The following is a 21,148-nucleotide window of genomic DNA, read 5'->3' as shown; positions in this document are numbered from 1 at the left end:
AAGAATGAAATATGGCCCTTTGTAGCAACATGGATGGAACTGGAGAGTGTTATGCTAACTGAAATTAGCCATACAGAGAAAGACAGATACCATACGGTCTCACTCTTATGTGGTTCCTGAGACACTTAACAGAAACCCATGGGGGAGGGGAAAAAAGAGGTTAGAGTGGAAGATAGCCAAAGCATAAGAGACTCTTAAAAACTGAGAACAAGCTGAGCATAGATGGGGTGTGGGAGGGAAGGGAGGGTGGGTGATGAGTATTGAGGAGGGCACCTTTGGGGATGTGCTCTGGGTGTTGGATGGAAACCAATATGACAATGAACTTCATATATTGAAAAAAAAAACTTTCAGTTCTCTATTTTGCCTCCACCTCTCCTAACCTGTGAAATCTCCAGGAAAGACCCAGTCTGAGTTTGCATAACCAAGTGTGACAGGTAGGGAATTCTATGAAATGGTTGAAAATTATATCTATAAATGTTACCACAATGACTTCTCACCTCACATCTGTCAGAATGGCTCAGTTTCAACACACAGGAAACAACAAGGGTTGCTCAGTGTGTGGAGAAAAAGCCTGTGTGCACTGGTCATGGGATGTAAATTGGTATCGCCACAATGAAAGCCAGTATGGAGGGGCCTCAACAAATTAAAAATACAAATACCATAGGATCCAGTAATTCAACTACTGGGTATTTATTTACCCAAGGGAAATGGAAATACTAATTTGAAAAGACATATTCACCCCTGTCTTTATTATAACATTATTTACAATAGACAAGATATGGAAGCAACCCAAGTGTCCACCAATACATGAACAGACCACACACACACATGCACATACACACACACACACACACACACACACACACACACTGGAATATTATGCAGCTATAAAACAGATGAGATGTTGCCATCTGCAACATCATGGATATACCTAGACGGTATGAGGCTAAGTGAAATAATTCAGACAGATAAGACAAATCCTATATGATTTCACTTCTATGTAGAATCTAAAAAGGGGAACAAATGAACAGTGAAAAAGCTGAGATGAAAAACAGTGAAAAAGCATAAATGCAGAGAATTGACTGTTGCCAGAAGGGAAGGGAGGTGGGGGGATGGACAAAATGGGTGAAGGGGAGAGGGAAGTTCAGGGTTCCAGTTATAAATGAATGAATCACAAGGCTCAAAGGTACAGCATAGGGAATCTAGTCAGTGGTATCGTAATAGAATTATACATTACCAGATGGGAGCTACACTTATGGCGAGCATGGTGGAACATCCAGAGTTGTTGCATCACATATTACATTGTGTGTCAGGTAGATCTCCGTTTAAGTAAATATACCAAAGTTAAGGTTTCTATGTTATGAGTGGAAGTACTAACTAGAGATTAAAAGATTAAAAGCTCCCAAGGCCAACTTTGTTCCCACACTGGTCTTGGCTTATTTAGGTCCATAATAACCAGAAGACTTTCCAAGCCTTGAGGGGCATTCAGCTACCCAAGGAGTAGGGTGCGATCAAAATGGTCCCGGTAGTTGAGCCTCTATTTCTCTATATGGTGCCTGAATATTTTCTTCCCCATGAGCTCCCACTCCTACATCACTCTTCGGCACGGCTCTGTGGCATTCCCAACCTTTCAATCTTTAGCCTATGAAGGCACAGACTCCTACAACAAGGATGGGCTCAAATGAGCGAGGGTAGCAGCCATGTCTTGCTCCTGGAGAACAAGCTAATTGGGAGTCTCAGTCATCCACACAGTCATCTCAACATAGGCATGTTATCACCTATCCAGATGAAGCTCCCTTGCTGGTTTGACAAGTCAGTCCTACCCCTGCCCAGCCCTACAGGTACATGGGAAGGGTATCACAGATTTAGGAAAAGAGGTGGAGTGAGGAGACAGCTTGCTTTGGGCCATACATCTCTGTTGTTCAGAATCTCCACCCCCACCCCCAATTCCTTGAGAGGATCTAAGTCATCCTTCCCAAGTTCGGAAGGGAGTAGATGGTATCATATTTCTATTTGCTGTAAACAGACTCTTCCCAGAAGCTCAAATGATTTTTAATCTCTCTCATCAGAAAATCTGAGGTATGCTCGCACCTTCAATGAAACCAACACACACAAAAGCAGAAACCTGGTCACGACCCTCTTGAACTCTCTATTTGAATATGCCTTTCTAAACAATTCCCCTAATCCTGGGTCTTTCATCCCTGTCATTCACGTTTATCTCACTTGGCATAAACCCCCATATTCTGATATCTTTTCTAAAACTCTTATTCCTATCCAAATCAGTGATGTTCTTCTTGAAACCTGGTCTCCTCTGCTAATTCGACTCTTACTCTCCTTCATTGTATTCATTAGACCCACTCCCCAGCTTTCTATTATTAAAACATTTTCCTGCAAGATGAAGACAAAAAACAAAGAAAGAAAAGAAAGAAAGAAAGAAAGAACCCGAATTTTAATTTCATTTCTGTCACTTATCATATCCAAACAGGTCACTTCAATCTCTTTTGAGTTTCAAATTCTCCATGGAAACAACCATTGGACAGGGAGGTTAAACATAGGTTGAAGTACCAGAGGGTATTTTGATGAATTAATCTCTGAGGTTCCCCAAATCTTGAGATTCTAAGTGCTTGTGATTTGGCATCTGGAAAAATGGAGAGTCCTGAGCTGGCCGAAGTAGAAAAATTAATGGAAAAAAAAGAAATACCAAGAAAACCAGAGAAGAAAGTCAAAAGGCAAAAACACAGTACAGAAAAGTCATGGGAAAAAAATCTCCAAAAAAAGAAAAAGCTTCCTAGAACTTGTCAAGGGTACTAGCCTAAAGGGAAACCAGACTGGGAACTTAGGCAACACAGAATCATATAGCAATATCCTCGAAATAGAGGCTGAATTTAATTAACATAACATGGTCTACAATAAAATATCCTTCCCTTACAGAATGCTCATTTGTGTCAAGAAGAGGGGATATCACTACATCTGAGGTGCTGCCTGACTAGATCTTGCTTATTATGTAAAAGCCATGACACCATGGCCATAGCTGACATCCACCCTAAAATCTCGGATGGTAAAAACAAGGGACTAGTTACCACTGCACTAATAACTTTTGTTAGCACTAGTGGTCAAATATATGAGGCCTTGTGCTTGGACTAACCTGGGTTCTTAAGAAAACCCTAAATTAGAGTTCCGACATCATTACCTTTGACATTCTGAGTTGATCTGCCCTAGGATCTGTATCTTCATCTCAGTGCTGCTGAGGAACCAGAGAATGGATGTGGAAGCTACACAAGCTGACGGGCAAACCCCCAGGTCAGCTACTCATTAACTATGGAATCATGGGGCGGGTAATCAACCTCCCTGAACCACAGTTGCCAAAGTAATAAAAAGTAGGCTACAATAGCACAGCTACTTTGCAAAGTTATACAATGACTATATAACTGAACAGATGTTACGAATAGGATATAGTGTCTAGTCCAGGGTAGAACACTCAACAACTGCTTTTGTTCTCTGCGTTCCCTTAGGAAACACGTAATTTTCAGTTCATTCATTTCCTTTCCTTTCCTTTCATTTTCCGTTTCACTTCATTTCATTCATTTATACTTTGAGAGTGAGTACACACAGAAAGAGGGAAAGATATCTCAAGGAGGCTGTCAGCGCAAAACCCGACGTGGGGCTTGAACTCACAAACCTGAGTTGAAATTAAGAGTCACACCCTTAACCGACTGAGCCCCCCCAGGTGCCCCAACAAATGTCATTTTTACAAATCCATAAAAATCCTACCTGGTTATAGAGTCTTCCTCAGTACTTTTATCTGCTCCTAAGGAAGAAAGCAAAATTCATGTTAAATCCACAATCGAAAAATAGAGGAAATTACAAGTGTACGGCTTATGATTTGTTAAAAAATATTGCTTTGGGACCACACCTGGAAACGACACTACACTGAATGGAAATTATATGATTGGTAGGCTTAAAGCACTAAGAAATTTTACTTTATCCTCTTTATTGACCAAAAGCAAGAATAGGTTTTATTAGAATTTGACACCTACAGGTGAACTGATGTTTACAATGACCATCACTGATTGACTCTATGACACTGGAGGAAAATGGTATCGTTAGGAGAATGATTATCATGAGCTGACAATGTCAAACTGAAACTGGCATGATGTTTCTGGACTTCCACTCCTAGAGGAGTTAAAAGAGAGTATGTTTATTTTGCTGTCACATGGCAGAACTTCCCCAGCCCTTCAGTAGAGACTGTTCAGTTTAGGATGAAACACCCCCTCACAAAGTGTGGTCTATAGCTATTGTACTTTGCAGCATGGCCAAACCATAGCAAACAGACTCTCCCTGGCCTTATTTCCAGTGGCAAGGTAAGTAAGAAGGATTTGGCATTCCAGTTTGATAAAGTTCTAACCTCTTGAGATGGTCTCCTTCCATTGCTAGAGAGTCTATCTAGACCCACAGTACATCACAGAGGAGGATGATCCCAATGTGAGTGCTATGTAGTGGTTCATGATGTCATTTTTCTTAACCCTACCCATTAGGTGACACAAATCTAGAGAAATCATGCTTTTTTTCATGGAAGGAATATATCATCAGATCCTCTACTGATGAGCAACAAAACAAAAGGGCAAAGAATATCTTGAATGCGCACATTCAATTACGGAGGAAGTATAATTTTCTAAACATTCAAAGATATCCACTGTATGATTCTTACTATATGACACTCTGGAAAGAGCAAGACTATGAAGGTAAGGGTTGGGGTGAATATAGGGATAAAGGGGCACAGCACAGAAGAGTTTTAAGGCAGTGAAACTCACACAATACCACAATGGTGGATTCACATCATTACACATTTGTTAAAACTCATAGAATGTATAACACCAAGGCCGAACACTAATGCAAATTAGAGACTTTGCCTGAAAATGATGAGTTAGTGTCCATATAAAATGCACCACTGTTGTCAGGGTGTGTGGGTAGCTCAGTTGGTTCAGCGTCCAACTCTGGATCTGAGCTCAGGTCATGATCTCACAGTTCATGGGATCAAGTCCTGCATCAGGCTCTGTGCTGACATCACAGGATCCTTTCTCCCCTCTCTCTCTGCCCCTTTGCTGCTCACACACATGCATGTTCTCTCCCTCAAAATTAGACAAAGGAACTGAAAAAAATATACTATTAAATTGGACCACTGTCATGCAAGATGTTGACAACAGGGGAGGTTAGCTGTGTACGGGAGCATGGTATGGTATATAGAGACTCTCTGTACTTTCTATTATATTTTGCTGTGAACTTAAAACTGCTGTAAAAAATAAGGCTCATTAAATGTAAAATACAAAAACAAAAAAACACGGTATCCACTGAAGCTACCCTTACCATATATTAACGTGTGATACAGTCACCTTGAAAATTAAGATAGAGATCAAAGGAACAAAATAGGGGAACTGTTTTCCATATGCAAGTATATGAAAATACATGAAGCAAAATACAAAAATACAAAAGTTATTCGTATACTTAGGCAAGAAAACAATTAGTGAATATGATCAAATATCTTATAACTATAAACAGGGATTCAGCACTATAGGAATCAAACCTGGGTTTGCATATAATCAAGAGATTTTATTCTAATTTTAAATCAAAAATCATTATGCTTATCGTATCTAAGAATCATAATGAAAGTTTAGTCACTTAAAAAAAAGATTATAATGACCTAATATTGCCCTAGTAATTTTTGTACAAATACCTACTTCATATGGATGATGAAACTGAAACCAGTACCATAGTAACCATCATATTACTAGCTAGTAAAATAAAATTTGAAGACACCACCAAAAATGACGTCAGGGCTATAATTCCTATACAGAACAGGTTTCATCCAGCAGGCCAAAGATGGCTACCCTCAGAACATCCTACTTGAATGACTGGCCCTTGGTTGTTCCCTGGGATCTTGGATTTAAGGAGGGTTCCCACCATTCCCTAGCTGGTTAAGAGTGGCTTACTCTGCCTAAGTGCTGGTACAATCATTGTGCTTAAGGCCGTACACTTGATTTCCTTCTGGAAACCTGGAATTTGGGGACATGCTAAGGAGAAGATGCCTGTGTGATAAACATTTGATGAAACCTCAGGCACTGAGTATCCATAAGCTTCGTACTGGCAGACATTTCACTTGTGCTGTCCTAATATGATGTTGGAGGAATTTAGCACATCCTGCTCACTCCATAGAAAAAGATTCCTGGAAGCGTGTGCTTGGTCTCCTCTGGCCTTCACCCCATGCACCTTTTCTCTGTTCTGATTGGCCTTTCTAGCCTGTCCCCATACCAAACCACACGCAAGAGTACAACTATATGCTAAGGTCTGTGAGCTCTTCTAGTCAATAATCAAATCTGGGTGTCGTTGGGGTGGCTCTAGCACAACTGCGTTATATGAAATTTTTATTATTTGGGTTGATGTCTTACACATGGTTAACAGTCAGAAGGTTATGTCACAGAATACCTTTCCTGGAAACTCTTTTTCTTGGTATTTGCTTTGAAAATTCCTACATTCCTACATATCCATTTGAAGAAATGTTTAAAAGGAATAGATGAAATCATGATGTCAGAAAGTGTGAAACAAGCATCATTCTTATTTTACACAGAAACAACAAAAAAAAAGAGAATCCTGCTGGTTGCCGCTATGTTCTACCATATACAAGTTCCTCTCAAATATGAAAAATCATTTAATTTACTCCAACTAACTAGGACTTAGTTCATTTTTCTGGCAGAACGGAATCAAAAGAAGTAACAGGGATAGTTCTAGAAAAAACAGAACTATCAGACCCAGTTTAAAAACATACTACTGATTATAGTTTTCTGTTTGTTTCGTTTCCTTAATTTCTTAGAAAATTAAAAATATAGTTCACCTACTAAAGGCAGTTACTGCCGAAATAATCAAAAAGTCATAATTAATGTGTCCTCATTCCTGCTGCTCTCCTCTGTTCATCTGATAAGTCCTACTCATTCTTCATGTCCAATTTAAATGCAGAGGCACAACCTGGAAACCTCTGAATCTTCTGAGAGTTCTCTCTCACCCCCTAACTTTTTATATTCAGGAATCACAAATTCATAATAACTATACTGTTTTGGTCTCTGCTTTATCTTTCCCCTGCCACTGCCCTAGTCAAACATGAGTTCTTAACTGATGATTTTCGCAGGGAAAAATAAAATCCACCAAATATTATTGTTATTTCTAAAATGAACAAAAAAATTAACCAAAACAAATGAGAAACACACAAGGCTTAGGAGAAGAAATTAATGGAATAAATTGAACCCCCTGACGTTTTCAATCCACACAGCTGAAAGTTTCACAAAGGACTATTACTAGGCTAAGAAAACAAGAGCTTCCTTTGTCTCCCAGTCTCTTTATGTGGTTTCCTATAACCTATCCTCCTTACGAGGGTTCAGCAAACTATGGCCACAGGCCAAATCCAACCTGCCATCTGGTTCTGTAAATAATGTTTTATTGGGGCATAGTCCCATGTCTTCACTTACATATTGCTATGGCTGCTTTCATACTCTCAGCAGAGCTGAGAGACCACATCACCTAAAATATTCACTGACTCTTTAGGAAAAAGGCTTGGTGATCTGTATTTTATGCCATAACCAGAGTGTCCACTCAAATCTAATCTTAGTAGTCTTCTGCTTCAAATTCTCCAAAATCCCTGCATCAAATACTGCTGGCTCCCTCCCTAAGAGCCATTCCATATTCTTCATTCTTGCTAGAGAATCACAACTTTATTTGGATATTTACTGTCTCCATACACAAAGAAGGTGGCCTCACCCTGGCTCCAAAAAGAGAAAAGATTATTCTAAGCTAATCACAGTACCTGATTTACCAGGGACCAGTTTAGGAATGAGTATGTGACATAACCTAGTCTTTACAATGTTAGAGGAAGTCTACTGCAAGCCTCTTCCTAGCGAAAAGAAACACCTAAAGGAAAGCAGTCCTTCCCACCCACTGGATGTTGCCATGTGAGAATATGATACCTGGAGCTGTTGCTAATCAGCCACCCCAGAAAGGAGAAATAAAAATACCACCAACTCCAAAAATGAACAAGAGACGACTGGCATCCTGATGACATCAGTGAACCATCAAAACATTTCTGGTTCCTACTGTTTTAGTTACTGTAGAAGTCACCTATTATTTGCCACTAAAAGCATTCTATTGAAGAAATTTCCCAAGGCCTATCGGGTAAGATCTACTCCTTTCTATAGCACGAACAAACTTCCATAAGCTTGTCTTACCTAGGTATTCACCTCATTCCCAACCATTCCCATAGCACACGTTTTCTACCAGCAAAACCCAACTGCTCATAAATCCTGCTAAGTTCACTCGTACACCTTCGCCTCTGCACTGCTGTGTACTCCGCCAAGCACGTAATAGTGACAGTTTACAAACAGTGTCAAACATACAAATGTTGGTCCTTCTGCCTCTCTATCTGGCAAACTGAACTCCTCACTCTGCACGCTTACTGTAGATTCTACCCCGTCTTTGAAAAATCGGATTCTTCACCGTGAACTTATGGTAACTGGAACAAATGCCAATACAAAATAACAATGATAATTATAAGCTCTACGAGACTCTGGCACCTAGTAAGCACTAAATAGAGTAAATAATACAAATGGCAGTGGTAACAACAAAGTCCTGGGGTGCAGAGACTGGTTTTTGAATGTTTGTATTCTACAACAGGATAACACTTAGTAGCTAACAGGCACTTAAGAGTTACATGTGAAGTGAACAAATGGACATGAATAAAAATTAATTCCTTTGAAAATTATTTTTAAAAACCACAGAAACTTTTCTGTTTCAAAAACCGCAGGGACAGCTCTATTCTGTTATGAGCACTTTAATGATCAAAACGCTGTCTGTTCTATCTTTGCCTTTCCTGTAACTTCCAAAACTAACCTACAGAAGTCCTTTGGTAACAGTCTTCCAAGTTAAAGTTTTCTTCCTACTTTTCAGATTGTACAGTGCACTAGGTGCCACAACTAGGGAGCAACAGTAGCATTTGTGTGTGTGTGTGTGATTGTGAAACATCTTTGTGCTGTTATTATAATTTCTGGAGCCCAAGTTGCCCTATTTGAATACTTATGAAGATAAAATTTTGACTAATGGCAACAGATTATCTTATTCTAACAAAATTACAGTGTCATGACAATTCTCCAACAAACAGAAGAAAACATTGTTCTAATGAAGTCAACATATCTCATCCTGGATTTGTTGTTGTTGTTTTTTAAATGTTTATTTTTTTGAGAGATACAGAGCATGCATGTACAGGGGAGGGGCAGAGAGAGAAAGAAAAAGGAAAATGCCACACAGGCTCTGAACTGTCAGCAACGAGCCCGACAGAGAAGTCTGACACAGGACTCCAACTCACCAACTGTGAGATGATGATGACCTGAGCTGAAATCAAGAGTTGGACACTTATCTGACGCAGCCACCCAAGCGCCCCTCTCATTCTGTCTTGATTTATGAGGAGTGAAGTTGATAATGGTGAGACCTTGTTGATACAATATGTGTAATAACATATGCCTCTCAACAAGGCATTGCTTTTCTTCGGCACTCCTGGAAGCTATCTGTAAAAAACAATCTCATTGGCAGTGCTGCACACTAGCTAAGATTTGCAGTTCTTATTATTTGCCAATTTTTTATGGTACCAGGAAAGTACTGTAGAATTCCCAGTTTTAGGGCTGGTTCATTTTTTAATGAGACAAATCACTAGGTAACAATACTTACTAAATATAATCCATTTGTAAACATTTTATACAAGATCCATTTTTATAACAAGTGCAATCTGTTATAATATGCTTATGGAGGAAACATAAAACATACTAACTTAAAAATCTTTTTTTCCTCTGGGCACCTGGATGGCTCAGTTGGTGAAGCATCTGACCTTGGCTCAGGTCGTGATCTCGCAGCTCACGAGTTCAAGCCTCACATTGGCCTCTCTGCTGTCAGTGGTGGAGCCTGCTTTGGGTCCTCTGTCTACCTTCCTCTGTCCCTCTCCTGCTCGCTCTCTCTCTCTCTCTCTCAAAATTAAATAAACAGTTAACAAAGCATTTTCATATTTATTACACAAAGATGTCACATGGTATTTTAGGGGTCATGACTAAAATAATGAATTTCTTTTCAGATAATACTGCCTCATATTTTCAATTACCTACAGTTAATTTCATAAATAATTCTGAACGTTAGACTATAAAGAAAGAAATTAAGAAAGAAAAAAATATGCATGCAATTTACACATTGGTGTTCTTTTCTTCATTGTTCTTTCTTTATCAAAACACCCTTACTCTGACTTTACTTATGTTAGGACCACCAAGAGCAATTCACTATGTAAAGTCTTACCAGCATTGCTGTTTTGCAAAGAATTTTTAAGCATGATTTCTTCTTTATGTCGGCAAATTATTTTCTAACTGCTATGTATAAAAAAGGGTGATAAATAATATTACTATTTTAACGCTGATATGAAAAAACATTTACCAAATACATCAAATTCTTAGAGTATTTCAAATAATAACAGAGCAAATATCAAAACTTGAATTACCCCATATACTTCAAATTTATACGTTCTAGAAGCTTTTCATTAAGTCTGTACTTAAAGAAGAAAAAAACAGGAAGATGAACCAGTCATGAATTGAGGGCATTCTAGCTTAGTAAATTAGAACTAGCTTGCCAGGGGCACCTGGGTAGTTAAGCGTCCAACTTTAGCTCAGGTCATGATCTCACGGTTTATGGCTTTGAGCCCCACGTCGGGCTCTGTGCTGATAGCTCAGAGCCTGGAGCCTGCTTCGGATTCTGTGTCTCCCTCTCTCTCTGCAACCACCCCCACCCCAGCTCGTACTCCGTCTCCCTCTATCAAAAGTAAATACACATCAAATAGAAATGAGAATAATTAGAATTCGCTTGCCAGAATGGAGTGTTTGGAACTCAGAAGTTCTAGCTCTATAACCTATAGCTATTTGTTCTTGGAGAAGCCACTTCTCTTTGGCTCAAAATCTCCCTCTATAAAACAAGGGAAATTACTGCCTTATTTTACAAGGTTGATAAGAGGATTTAATGAGATATTATACCCAAAACATGGCCTCTCAGGCCATGGCCTCTTAGGTGATGCTCATTACTCTGGGAAGGGCAAGATAAGACCTTCCCTGACTTCAGAAAAGATGCTCCACAGGATTTAAAGCGGTGGTCCAGAGGCACCTGGGAGGCTCAGTCCATTGGGCATCCAACTCTTGATCTCAGCTTGGGTCTTGATCTCAGGCTCGTGAGTTCAAGACCCATGTTGGACTCCACGCTGGGCATGGAGCCTACTTAAAAAAAAGGCAGGGGTACAGATCTGGTAACAAAGGAGAAAGGGAAGTCCGATCTCTTCCTGCAGCATCATTTGAACCTCTCTGACAGCTTAGAATGGTCCCAACTAACATCTTCTGGCAAAAAAAAAAAAAAAAAAAAAGACAAACAAGATCCTCAAAGGGTAACTCATAAGGAAAGTCTAGGCTAAGATATGGGTTCCACATAAGGTCTTTGAGTGTGGAGGGACAGGGGTGTATGGCAAAAGCCAGGAGGCCCAGCTGCCCAAACAGGGTGCTGGTGCTTTGGGATAGCTGCTGAGCATATGTACATGTGCAGTGAACAAAGAAACTTTGTAGCTTTGAAATTTAAGTGTGGAACACCATGAAGACTGAAAACTGGATCAGCAAGGGAATACTGGGAGTAAAGGTCAATCACGACCAGACTGCAGCACCAGTTTCAACAGCAATGCCACAGCAACAGAATCAAAGGAAACTGTAGAATGATCAGGATGTCCTTTTTTCCCCTCCAAATGACTTGTGAAAGAGGACTGTCTCTTTGGTCTTAGGGTGCTCCTTAGGTTCTTGGAAAATTCAAGGGACAGAGTACAGGAGATAGCCCTCAAAGGAAAGTAGAAGGTCTTCTACAAAACTGAACATTTCAAGACCCAAGTTACTAGTTAGAAAACACAGATGTAACATTATTTGTGTCCCATGCAGAGGGGTTATACTTGAAATGAAATGGATAAGGTTAGGATCCTGGAGGATAAAGGTCTCAAAAGTCCTGAGATAAAGAATCCTGCACACATTCCTACTTCCAACTAGTCTAGTCCTTTGCTTGATTTCTGGCTAATGTTGTGGACTAACCGACTGCTATTCCAAAACTGCCAGACCAAACTACGAAATCCCATCTGTTACATACGAAGTTAACAGTTAAATTATTTTAAGCCTCAGTTTAGTAATAACTAGCATTTTAATACAAACACTTACATATTAAAACCCTTAATATAAGCATATTCATCTGCAGCCCATCCATATACATCTTGAGGAAAGGGGTCAATACCTTGCTGAAGAAGAGGCCTGACTAAATTTGTTGAGTTATAATTTACAGCAAGCATGAAGGCTGTTCTAAAATAACAGAGATAACTTCACTCTTAGGAATTTAGAGTTATTTAAACAGCTAATTTGATATACTTTATCAGGTTAATATCTTGCCTATCTGTTCAGAATCGACCATTTACATGTTTCAGTGTTCATCTGTGTAAATGATCTCCAAGACTAAAATGAAGGGACAAAAAGGAAGCTTCTTGTCCCACCTGGGTAATGTATTATAGAGTTGCTAATTTAGAGTCGTTTGATAAACAAGAAACTATGCTAGGTCACTTATCTGAATAGGTAAAGATTTAAAAAAAAATAATTCCCCATGTCTTCTTCATCTGATACAGTGCACTTCAAAGCCATCTAGAGGTCAAGTAAGTATAAAAACTATCTGCAGGCTTGAAATGATAATATTTTAATGCGAATGCTAACAAAATAGGCATAATTATAGTTAACGATGCTGATAAGCATATGGTAGGCACTAAATTAAATGCTATGTATATAAAATATGATTTACGCACAACCACCTTTGAAGGATATATTATTATCCTCCTTTTCATATCAGGAAACATATTTAGTGATGATACGTAACACTCCCAAGGTCACAACACCTAGCCAGTAGGAAAGCTATGAATCAACCTAGTCTTGTGTGAATCTAAAGCACATCTCTTCTTTCTTTATCACCCACCTATAACTTATCCTCATTAAAGGAAAAGTCTATACAGTTAAAGTTATCTTTCATTTTTCTACTCCTACCAATTGAAAATAAAATCAAAAATACATATACTGGACATGAAAAAGGATAAAACCTGATGAGACTTGGTAATAGTAATTAATCATCACTTAGAGATCACCTAACGACATCAGTTTTACTCAAAAAAGAAAAAAAAAGCAATTTAAAGAAAAGTGTCATCCAAAAGACACAACAACTCCTATTTATGTTTAAGATGCATCTTTTTTTTTTTAACATTTATTTGCTTTTGAGAGACAGAGCTCAAGCAAGGAGAGGGAGAGAGAGCGGGATACACAGAATCCAAAGCAACTCCAGGCTCCGAGGTGTCAGCACAGAGCCCGGCGTGGGGCTCGAACCCACGAACCATGACATCATGATCACAGCCAAAGTCATAGACGTAACCAACTGAGACACCCAGGCACCCCAATATACATCTTTGAAGGAAAAATGTATATGAAATAGAAGTTCTTTTTTTTTTTTTAGTTTATTTACGATTTATTTTGAGAAAGAGAGAGAGTGCACACGAGAGTGTGGGCAAGGGGCAGAGACAGAGAGAGAGAGAGACAGAGAGAGACAGAGAGACAGAGATTGAGAATCCGAAGCAGGCTCTACACTGTTAGCACAGAGCCTGATGTGGGGTTCAATCCACGAACCATGAGATGATCACCTGAGCCAAAGTCGGATGCTTAACCAACTGAGCCATCCAGGTCCCTCTATGAAGTAGAAGTTTAAAAAATACCATAAATGGGTTAAGAAGGCCAATATTGTGCCATTAAGTAAATTAAGAGCTGAGAGTCCATCCTTTATAAAACTAAAATGAAATCCCTTTAGTTAACACAAAATCATGTGGCAGAAAAAACAAAACAAAACAAAACAACAACAAAAAAAACCATTGCAGGAGCAACTGGGTGACTCATTTGGTTAAGCATCAGACGCTTGACCTCAGGTCGGGTCTTGATCTCAGAGTCATGAGTTCAGGCCCAGCTTTGGACTCCACGGCGAACATGGAACCTACTTAAAAATAAACACTGCAAATGACACGAGTCAACATCATCAAGGCATATGAATTCTGCTATACCCTGTTCTTCATGTTGCCCAGTCAGAATAATTGCTTTCTGCCTAACTGGTGATGTGTTTACATTTTTCACTATATAATTATAAATTAATATTCTTCTTCTGAAGTTAATCTTCCTGACTTGAATAATTATTACCACTCTAGAACCATACTAAGGTTGAAAAGAAAACTACTGCCCCTTTTTAATTTATCCTCTGTATGTATATTTGCTGCCTTTTCTACTAAAACTTCCACTATTTGCTGTTTGTTTTCATTTACGGCAACTAGAAGTGGTGTGATGTTATCCTGTAAAAGAGCAAAAACAATTTAGAATTTACAAAATTACACCTTTCCATACGGAATTTTAAAACATACAAAAGATCCTCTAAACTGAAACATATAATACAAAAAGTAAATAAAAAATGGCCTCTTCCTTCCCACCACTGTGCTTTCACCTGCTGCTGCTTCTCTTTAAAATAGCCCTCCTCCACTGGGGCACCTGGGTGGCTCAGTTGGTTAAGTGACCAACTGCAGCTCAGGTCATGAGCTCAGGGTTTGTGAGTTCGATCCCTGCATTGTGCTCTATGCTGGCAGCGCACAGCCTGGAGACTGTTCCAGATTCTCTCTCTCACTCTCTCTCTCTCTCTCTCCCCTCGCTCTTTCTCTCTCTCTCTCAAAAAGAAATACACATTAAAAATTCTTTTTAATAAAATAGCCCTTCTCCACCTTCTTCAATAGATTATATGAAGTCATTCTCCCAAAATCACTTCAAACACTCACTGGTTCCAAGATCGTTGCTTCTATCACAGTACTTATCATGGTATACTGTAGTTATTGTTCCCTATCTAAACCAAGAGCTTCTTGAGAGCAGGGGCTATTTCTTATCTCTGTATCTCCAAACTCCAAAACACAGCAGTATATGCTTTAAGTACTTTTACTGAATTAATAACCTAAATGATGATCTCTGGAGTAGTGTTTCTTAAATTATCTTCCAAAGAATACCTACTTTGCCAGAAGGTAAGTACTATGTCCCAATGGAAAGATTTCATGATCATCTATGTTTGAGAAATATTATAAAACTGCATTATATGTCTGGCATTACAGAAATCCATGTAAATCTGCTCAGTCCCCATTTGACAATCCTTTTTGTGGCAAACATTCACATTTGAGGAATCAGAGTTTCAGGGATATAGTTTGGAGAGTTTTCCGATAAAGGTGAAGCTTTTCCCCAAGTTATACAAACTTGCTTGTCTTCTGTCAGTGGTATCAGGATCCACTGACATCCGAGATGTCAACATAAGGCATCGCTGCTCCAAATGGGTCACTAAGGAGATGGGCTCAGAACTCCAAGAGTTAAGCTTCAAATGAACTTTGATTACTTAGTATTAAATAGCCCATGGGCTTTCTCCTATTATAAAATGCTAAATTTTTATCTTAACTGTTAGGAAGCTCCATATGAAATTTTATTGTCAATTATAATAATCCTGGGACCCTAATACGTATCTACTTCTAAAAAAATTGTTTGTATTCTAGTTGTATTCCAGTTTCCACTGGAATAGCTACTTACTTTATATTTTAGGCAAACTAAATCGGAAATAAAAATATAATGGCTTATCAATAAAAATTCAAACACTGATTTATACAGATCATTTTTAGCATAATGAAAGTGACTACATTATTTGCATTTTTAGGGAACAATTCTGAAGAGAAAGAGAATATTGTTTGCAATAGGCATAACCTATTCAACTGTAACCATGATTAATCTAATACGGTTTGCAAATATTCCAATAGGAATACGATTATTCAAATGTTGTTTCTTTTAATGTTTATTTATTTTTGACAGAGAGAGACAGAGCATGAGCGGGCAAGGGGCAGAGAGAGAGGGAGACACAGAATCCGAAGCAGGCTACAGTCTCTGAGCTGTCAGCACAGAACCCCACAAGGGGCTCAAGCTCAAAGACAGCGAGATCATGACCTGAGCCAAAGTCAGACGCTCAACTGACTGAGCCACCCAGGCACCCCAGGAATACGATTATTTATAGTACACAGAAAGAAAAAGTGTCTTGTTTTCAAACTAACTTGTGGGGCACCTGGATGGCTCAGTCAGTTAAAAGGCCGACTTCGGTTCAGGTCATGATGTCATGGTTTGTGAGTTCAAGCTCTGCATTGGGCTCTATGCTGACAGTTCAGCCTGGAGCCTGCTTGGGATTCTGTGTCTCCCTTTCTCTCTGCCCCTCCCCCACTCATGCACGTGCTCTCTCTCCTTCAAAAATCAATAAACATTAAAAAAATGAATACAATACAAAAACAACTTAGAAAGTCTAACTTGGAAAATTCAATCCTATTCCGAAGACATTAACATAAAATACAAAATATATATTATAAATTAATATGGATTGCCTTGAAAACCTTGAAATCTTTATCAAAATAGACCGTAAAACAGAGGCGCCTGGGTAGCTCAGTCAGTTAAGCATCTGACTCTTGACTTTAGCTCAAGTCATGGTCTCATGATTCATGAGTTCAAACCCAGTGCCTCCTAGGGATTCTCTCTCTCTCTTTGTCAAAATTAACTTTAAAAAAAATTATCAAGGTTTCTTTGTGTCCAAAAGAGATATGATTAGCACAGTCATATATATATATATATATATATATATATATATATGTATATATGTGTGTGTATATATATGTATATATGTGTGTGTATAAATATATGTGTGTGTGTGTGTGTGTGTATATATATATATATATATATATATATATATATAAAATAAAACAGTAATTGTAAACACAATGCTTATGGAGGCAAAGTAGGTGACTCGAGTAAGTGAAGAACCTAAGTGGGGACAGTAGCAAACTGGAGACACACACACCTCATATAAAAAGGTCAGCCGCTGGAATGCATACCAAACAATAGTATGGGCTCAAAGTACCAGGTATGATTCTATAAGAAAAGTCTGAAATCCAGATTTCTGCATGAGTGTCATAATTTTAAATGTTGACTCAATTTATGGAGGAAACGAAACACATCCAGGGGCCAAATTTAGTCAATAGCCCACGGGTATTTTGGTTGTGCCTAAAGCAAATATTTGTATGGAAATCTTTCCTGAAGTATCAGTATCACGTTTTAGCAAAAACTTAGGCCCCAACACATAATAACAATTGCTATTAAGACTCATAAGAGGGGAGCCTGGGTGGCTTAGTCAGTTGAGCATCTGACGCTTGACTTCAGTTCAGGTCATGATCCCAGAGTTGTGGGACTGAGTCCTGCATCAAGCTTGGCACTGAGCTTGGAGCCTGCTTGAGGTTCTCCCTCTCTCCCTCTGCCCTTCTCCCCCACTCACGCTCTCTCTGTCTAAAAGAATCACCACAAAAAGACTAGTAACACACACCTTAAGAATTTTTCCAATGCTTCTTAAAACTGCAATCTATCTGTGTTTAATTCTCCCAGACTGTTAATCAAATAGACAAATTAGTTCACAACTATGCTGAAACTAAATTATGGAAACAATTCCCAACTGTATTGTCACTAACTACATTTCCATGTTTAAAACTACCATTTGGATTATGCCAGGGCTATATGAATTTAACAGACATCATAAGACAGTCGGTCACATAGCTTCAACTAATAAAGAAGATTCAAGATTTTTCCTATTGCAATCAGGAAAACACTGCTTGTAATAACCAAATGGCTATGAATATGAGAGAGAGAGAGAGAGAGAGCAAGCGTGAGCGAGTGGGGGAGGGGCAGAGAGAGAGACTCTCATGTGTTTCTGCACCATCAGTGCAGAGCCCAATGTGGGACTCGAACTCACAAACCATGAGATCACAACCTGAGTGGAAGTCGGACGCTTAATCAACTGAACAACCTGGGTACCCCTCCATTCAGTAGTTAGCTTTTTTAAATTTTTTTTAAATGTCCACTTTTTGTGGAAGAGAGAGAAAGAGCACGAGCAGGGGAGGGGCAAAAAGAGAGGGAGACTACAGAATATGAAGCAGGCTCCAGGCTCTGTCTAAGCTGTCAGCACAGAGCCCAACACGGGGCTAGAACTTGTGAACTGTGAGATGATGACCTGAGCCTGAAGTCAGACGCTTAACCGACTGAGCCACCCACACACCCCAGTAGTTCTTAACCAAGAGTTGTAGCACAGTCTCAAAAAAAATATTTCTAAATATCCATGTCTATGTATACATGTTACTAGATTTACTCAAACTCTTCAGGGGAGAGTTTAGGCTTGTTAAAAAAAAAATTGGAACTTCCCCAGGGCACGGGGATTCACCACCACAATTCTAGCTGAGAGCTGGTGCAGCAATCACATCAGTCTCATCTATGTGGCCAACTCCCTCTATCATTTGAAGACTTAGCCAAAAGAATGACTTATCAAAATTGCATTTAATTTCCCTGAGCAGAGGTAGAACAGGGACTAAATGTAAAGTCAAAATGCAACTTGATTTCATTACTTTTAAACTTCTTACTTCCCATCAAGATATTCTAGATTTCAGAGCAGAGTTTAGACTCTTACCTAAGTGGGTGTTTCTGCCAGAATAGGATTATATGACAGTTAATTATTTGTTCTTTCTTCTCCTTGCCCACTTAATCAACCACCTGTTCACTGCCAATCTGATTTCCTCTGAGTCCTCCTACACTTGGTCTCTAGGCAGGTTTGCAACTCACTCTTTCCCTAAGTAACAATTATTCCCCTCAAAAATTGAAGACTCCTTGACTAAACATATAAACTGAAGGGGAAAAAAAAAACAATAAAACAAACAGCCTCTTCTTGTTATTTTCTCTCACTTGTCAAATTTCCAAATTGGCCTACTTAGTTCTGACTGCTCCCTCCTTTCCCCTTTTTTCTCTTAAGCCTTGGCCAATAAAAGATAAATCCCATTTTTATAAATCACTTTTTTATCAAATAGGAACTTGTCAACAGCAGCAATGTTTTTTATTGTAAAATGCATTTGTTTTCTTTGAGTTTTAATACAAATCCTAGGGCAAATTTTGCTTTCCTGTGTTGTTTTTCACTAATAAAAAAAAATTGGATGGGAAAAATATGTGAAAACAAAATAAGTTTTACCTTTAACAAATATATTGTTTTCATAAATATTTGCCATAAATACATAAAACAAAGCAGTATTCTCTGTTTCTTTAGAAGTATCCTCATTTAAAATGAAATCTTAGGGGTGCCTAGGTGGCTCAGTTGGTAGAGCATCCAACTTCGGCTCATGTCTTAATCTCATGGCTCATGAGTTCATGCCCTGCATTGGGCTCTGTGCTGACAGCTGGGAGCCTGCTTCAGATTCTGTGTCTTCCTCTCTCTGCCCCTCTCCCCCTCTTGTTCTGTCTCTGTCTCTGTATCTCTCTCTCAAAAATAAATAAAAAATAATAAGAAGGAAGGAAGGAAGGAAGGAAGGAAGGAAGGAAGGAAGAAGGAAGAAATCTTAGATAAATAAGTTATTGCCAAATATTTTCATTCAGGGAATCCTTGAACTTCCAAATACGTAAAATTGACCCTGCCCGTGTCAACCAAGGGTGTTCCTCTAGGGGCTTCAGCAGTGAGAGGTAATGCATGTCAAAGAAAAGGAAAGTGGGCCAGCAAGTGTGGCCATCATCTACTCCCCATGTATAGCTACAACCCTGCTGAGGAGCTACACAAGGTTGAGCAGGAGCTACTCTCTGAAGTGGGACACCCCAACATGGTACATGGCTGGCCGAGTGGCTACCAACACAAGTAGATGCCTTTGCTGGATGTCAAGACATGACCTGACCCCAATGCCCTCATCTTCAGAGCACCGGGGCCTGCAGTGCCTAGCACCTACAACCTGCTGCTTTCTCCTTCTGCTTGCACACATCCAAGCTCTCCCTGCTGGGTCTGGGTCTCCATTCTTCCTCCCACCTATCCCCAGCAGCACCCCTTGCCTAAGCCCCTGCATTGCACCCAGCCTCCATCATCACCTCACTCCCCTCTAGACCTTTAGTCCTTTACAGGCTCTGAGACTACCATCCACTTGTAGGCACTAATGGAAACATTTTCTTTCTGGGGTGGAAGAGTGGCTGAGAGATACAACTTTGCCCTTTCTGTGGGCACTACCTTTTTCTAGCCCTCCCTGACTTGGCATTGGAGTTATTTCCATGATGACAGGGCCTGATGTATAGAATTCAGTGAGTGAGTGAGTGTGTGTGTGTGTGTGAAATAAAACATTTTGAGGCTAACATATTCATGTATATATATAAAATTTCAAATATTGTATAAATTGTTATTTACCTTATTTCTTGCTTCAGTATTCACATTATATAGCAGCAGCTTCTCTATTATGGATATATTATCACCAAAGGCCGCATAGTGGAGAGCAGTGTTGCCACTCACATCCCTAATATTTGGATAGGCACCATTTTCCAATAGTATGTTTACACATTTCTCTTCCTGGCACTGTACGGCCTGTCAGTGATATGCCAAGAAACAGAGTGTAAATTCTGAGAATTTAAATTAAGCATGCCAAAAGGTTTCACCACCTCGTTTTGTTTCAAGGCAATAATTTCATTTGCATTCTAAGTAATGACATCAAATCTATCTCAGGCAGACATAGCTGGTACTACATACCTTCATGAGAGCTGTCCTGTTTTCATGATCACAGAGGTTAAGATGACATTTCCTCTCTAGTAGGAGGGTCACCACTTCTGGATGGCCATTGGCACAGGCCAAATAGAGAGCAGTCCTAAAAAAGTGAGAGGACTTTTTAGGAAATGATAGTGCACTCTCTCAAAACTTGCAGTTAATTCAAGAATTTGTAAACATTAAGTAGCATGTTATTCCTATGCCTCCAAAACAAAGGTTCAGTTTTCCTATGGAGAAAGTACAATGTTTAGTAGTGATTACTCATCACACTAATAAAAAAGCAGCCTGTTTGAAGAGACAGAGTATGACATCGGGATTCAGCTCCACTTGGGTTTGAATC

General features: G+C 39.2%; 1 protein-coding gene across 4 annotated transcripts in view; it reads right to left on the bottom strand.

Moving 5' to 3' along the window:
- Positions 1 to 20,879, bottom strand: part of LOC107180711 (ankyrin repeat domain-containing protein 18B-like) — a 35,026-nt gene extending 14,147 nt beyond the window's left edge. For 2 of the 4 annotated variants that reach the window (XR_006214387.1, XR_006214386.1), the window contains exons 1-3: positions 20,794 to 20,879; positions 20,458 to 20,631; positions 3,772 to 3,808 (exon numbers count right to left, since the gene is read on the bottom strand). Coding sequence is in view for 1 of the 4 variants with exons in the window: in XM_042977188.1 (XP_042833122.1) it covers positions 14,351 to 14,503; positions 20,458 to 20,631; positions 20,794 to 20,799 (333 nt within the window). In the remaining 3 variants the exon portion in view is untranslated. Of the gene's footprint in view, positions 1 to 3,771; positions 3,809 to 14,129; positions 14,504 to 20,457; positions 20,632 to 20,793 lie in introns of those variants that run through there. The other 2 variants (XM_042977188.1, XR_006214388.1) reach the window with 2 other exon arrangements.
- Positions 20,880 to 21,148: the final 269 nt, after the last annotated feature.

The sequence above is a fragment of the Panthera tigris genome, assembly GCF_018350195.1.
Source record: "Panthera tigris isolate Pti1 chromosome F3 unlocalized genomic scaffold, P.tigris_Pti1_mat1.1 chrF3_random_Un_scaffold_83, whole genome shotgun sequence".
Classification (NCBI taxonomy): Eukaryota; Metazoa; Chordata; class Mammalia; order Carnivora; family Felidae; genus Panthera; species Panthera tigris.
Note: the sequence above shows the minus strand (reverse complement) of the source record. Positions and strands in the feature narration are given on the sequence as shown.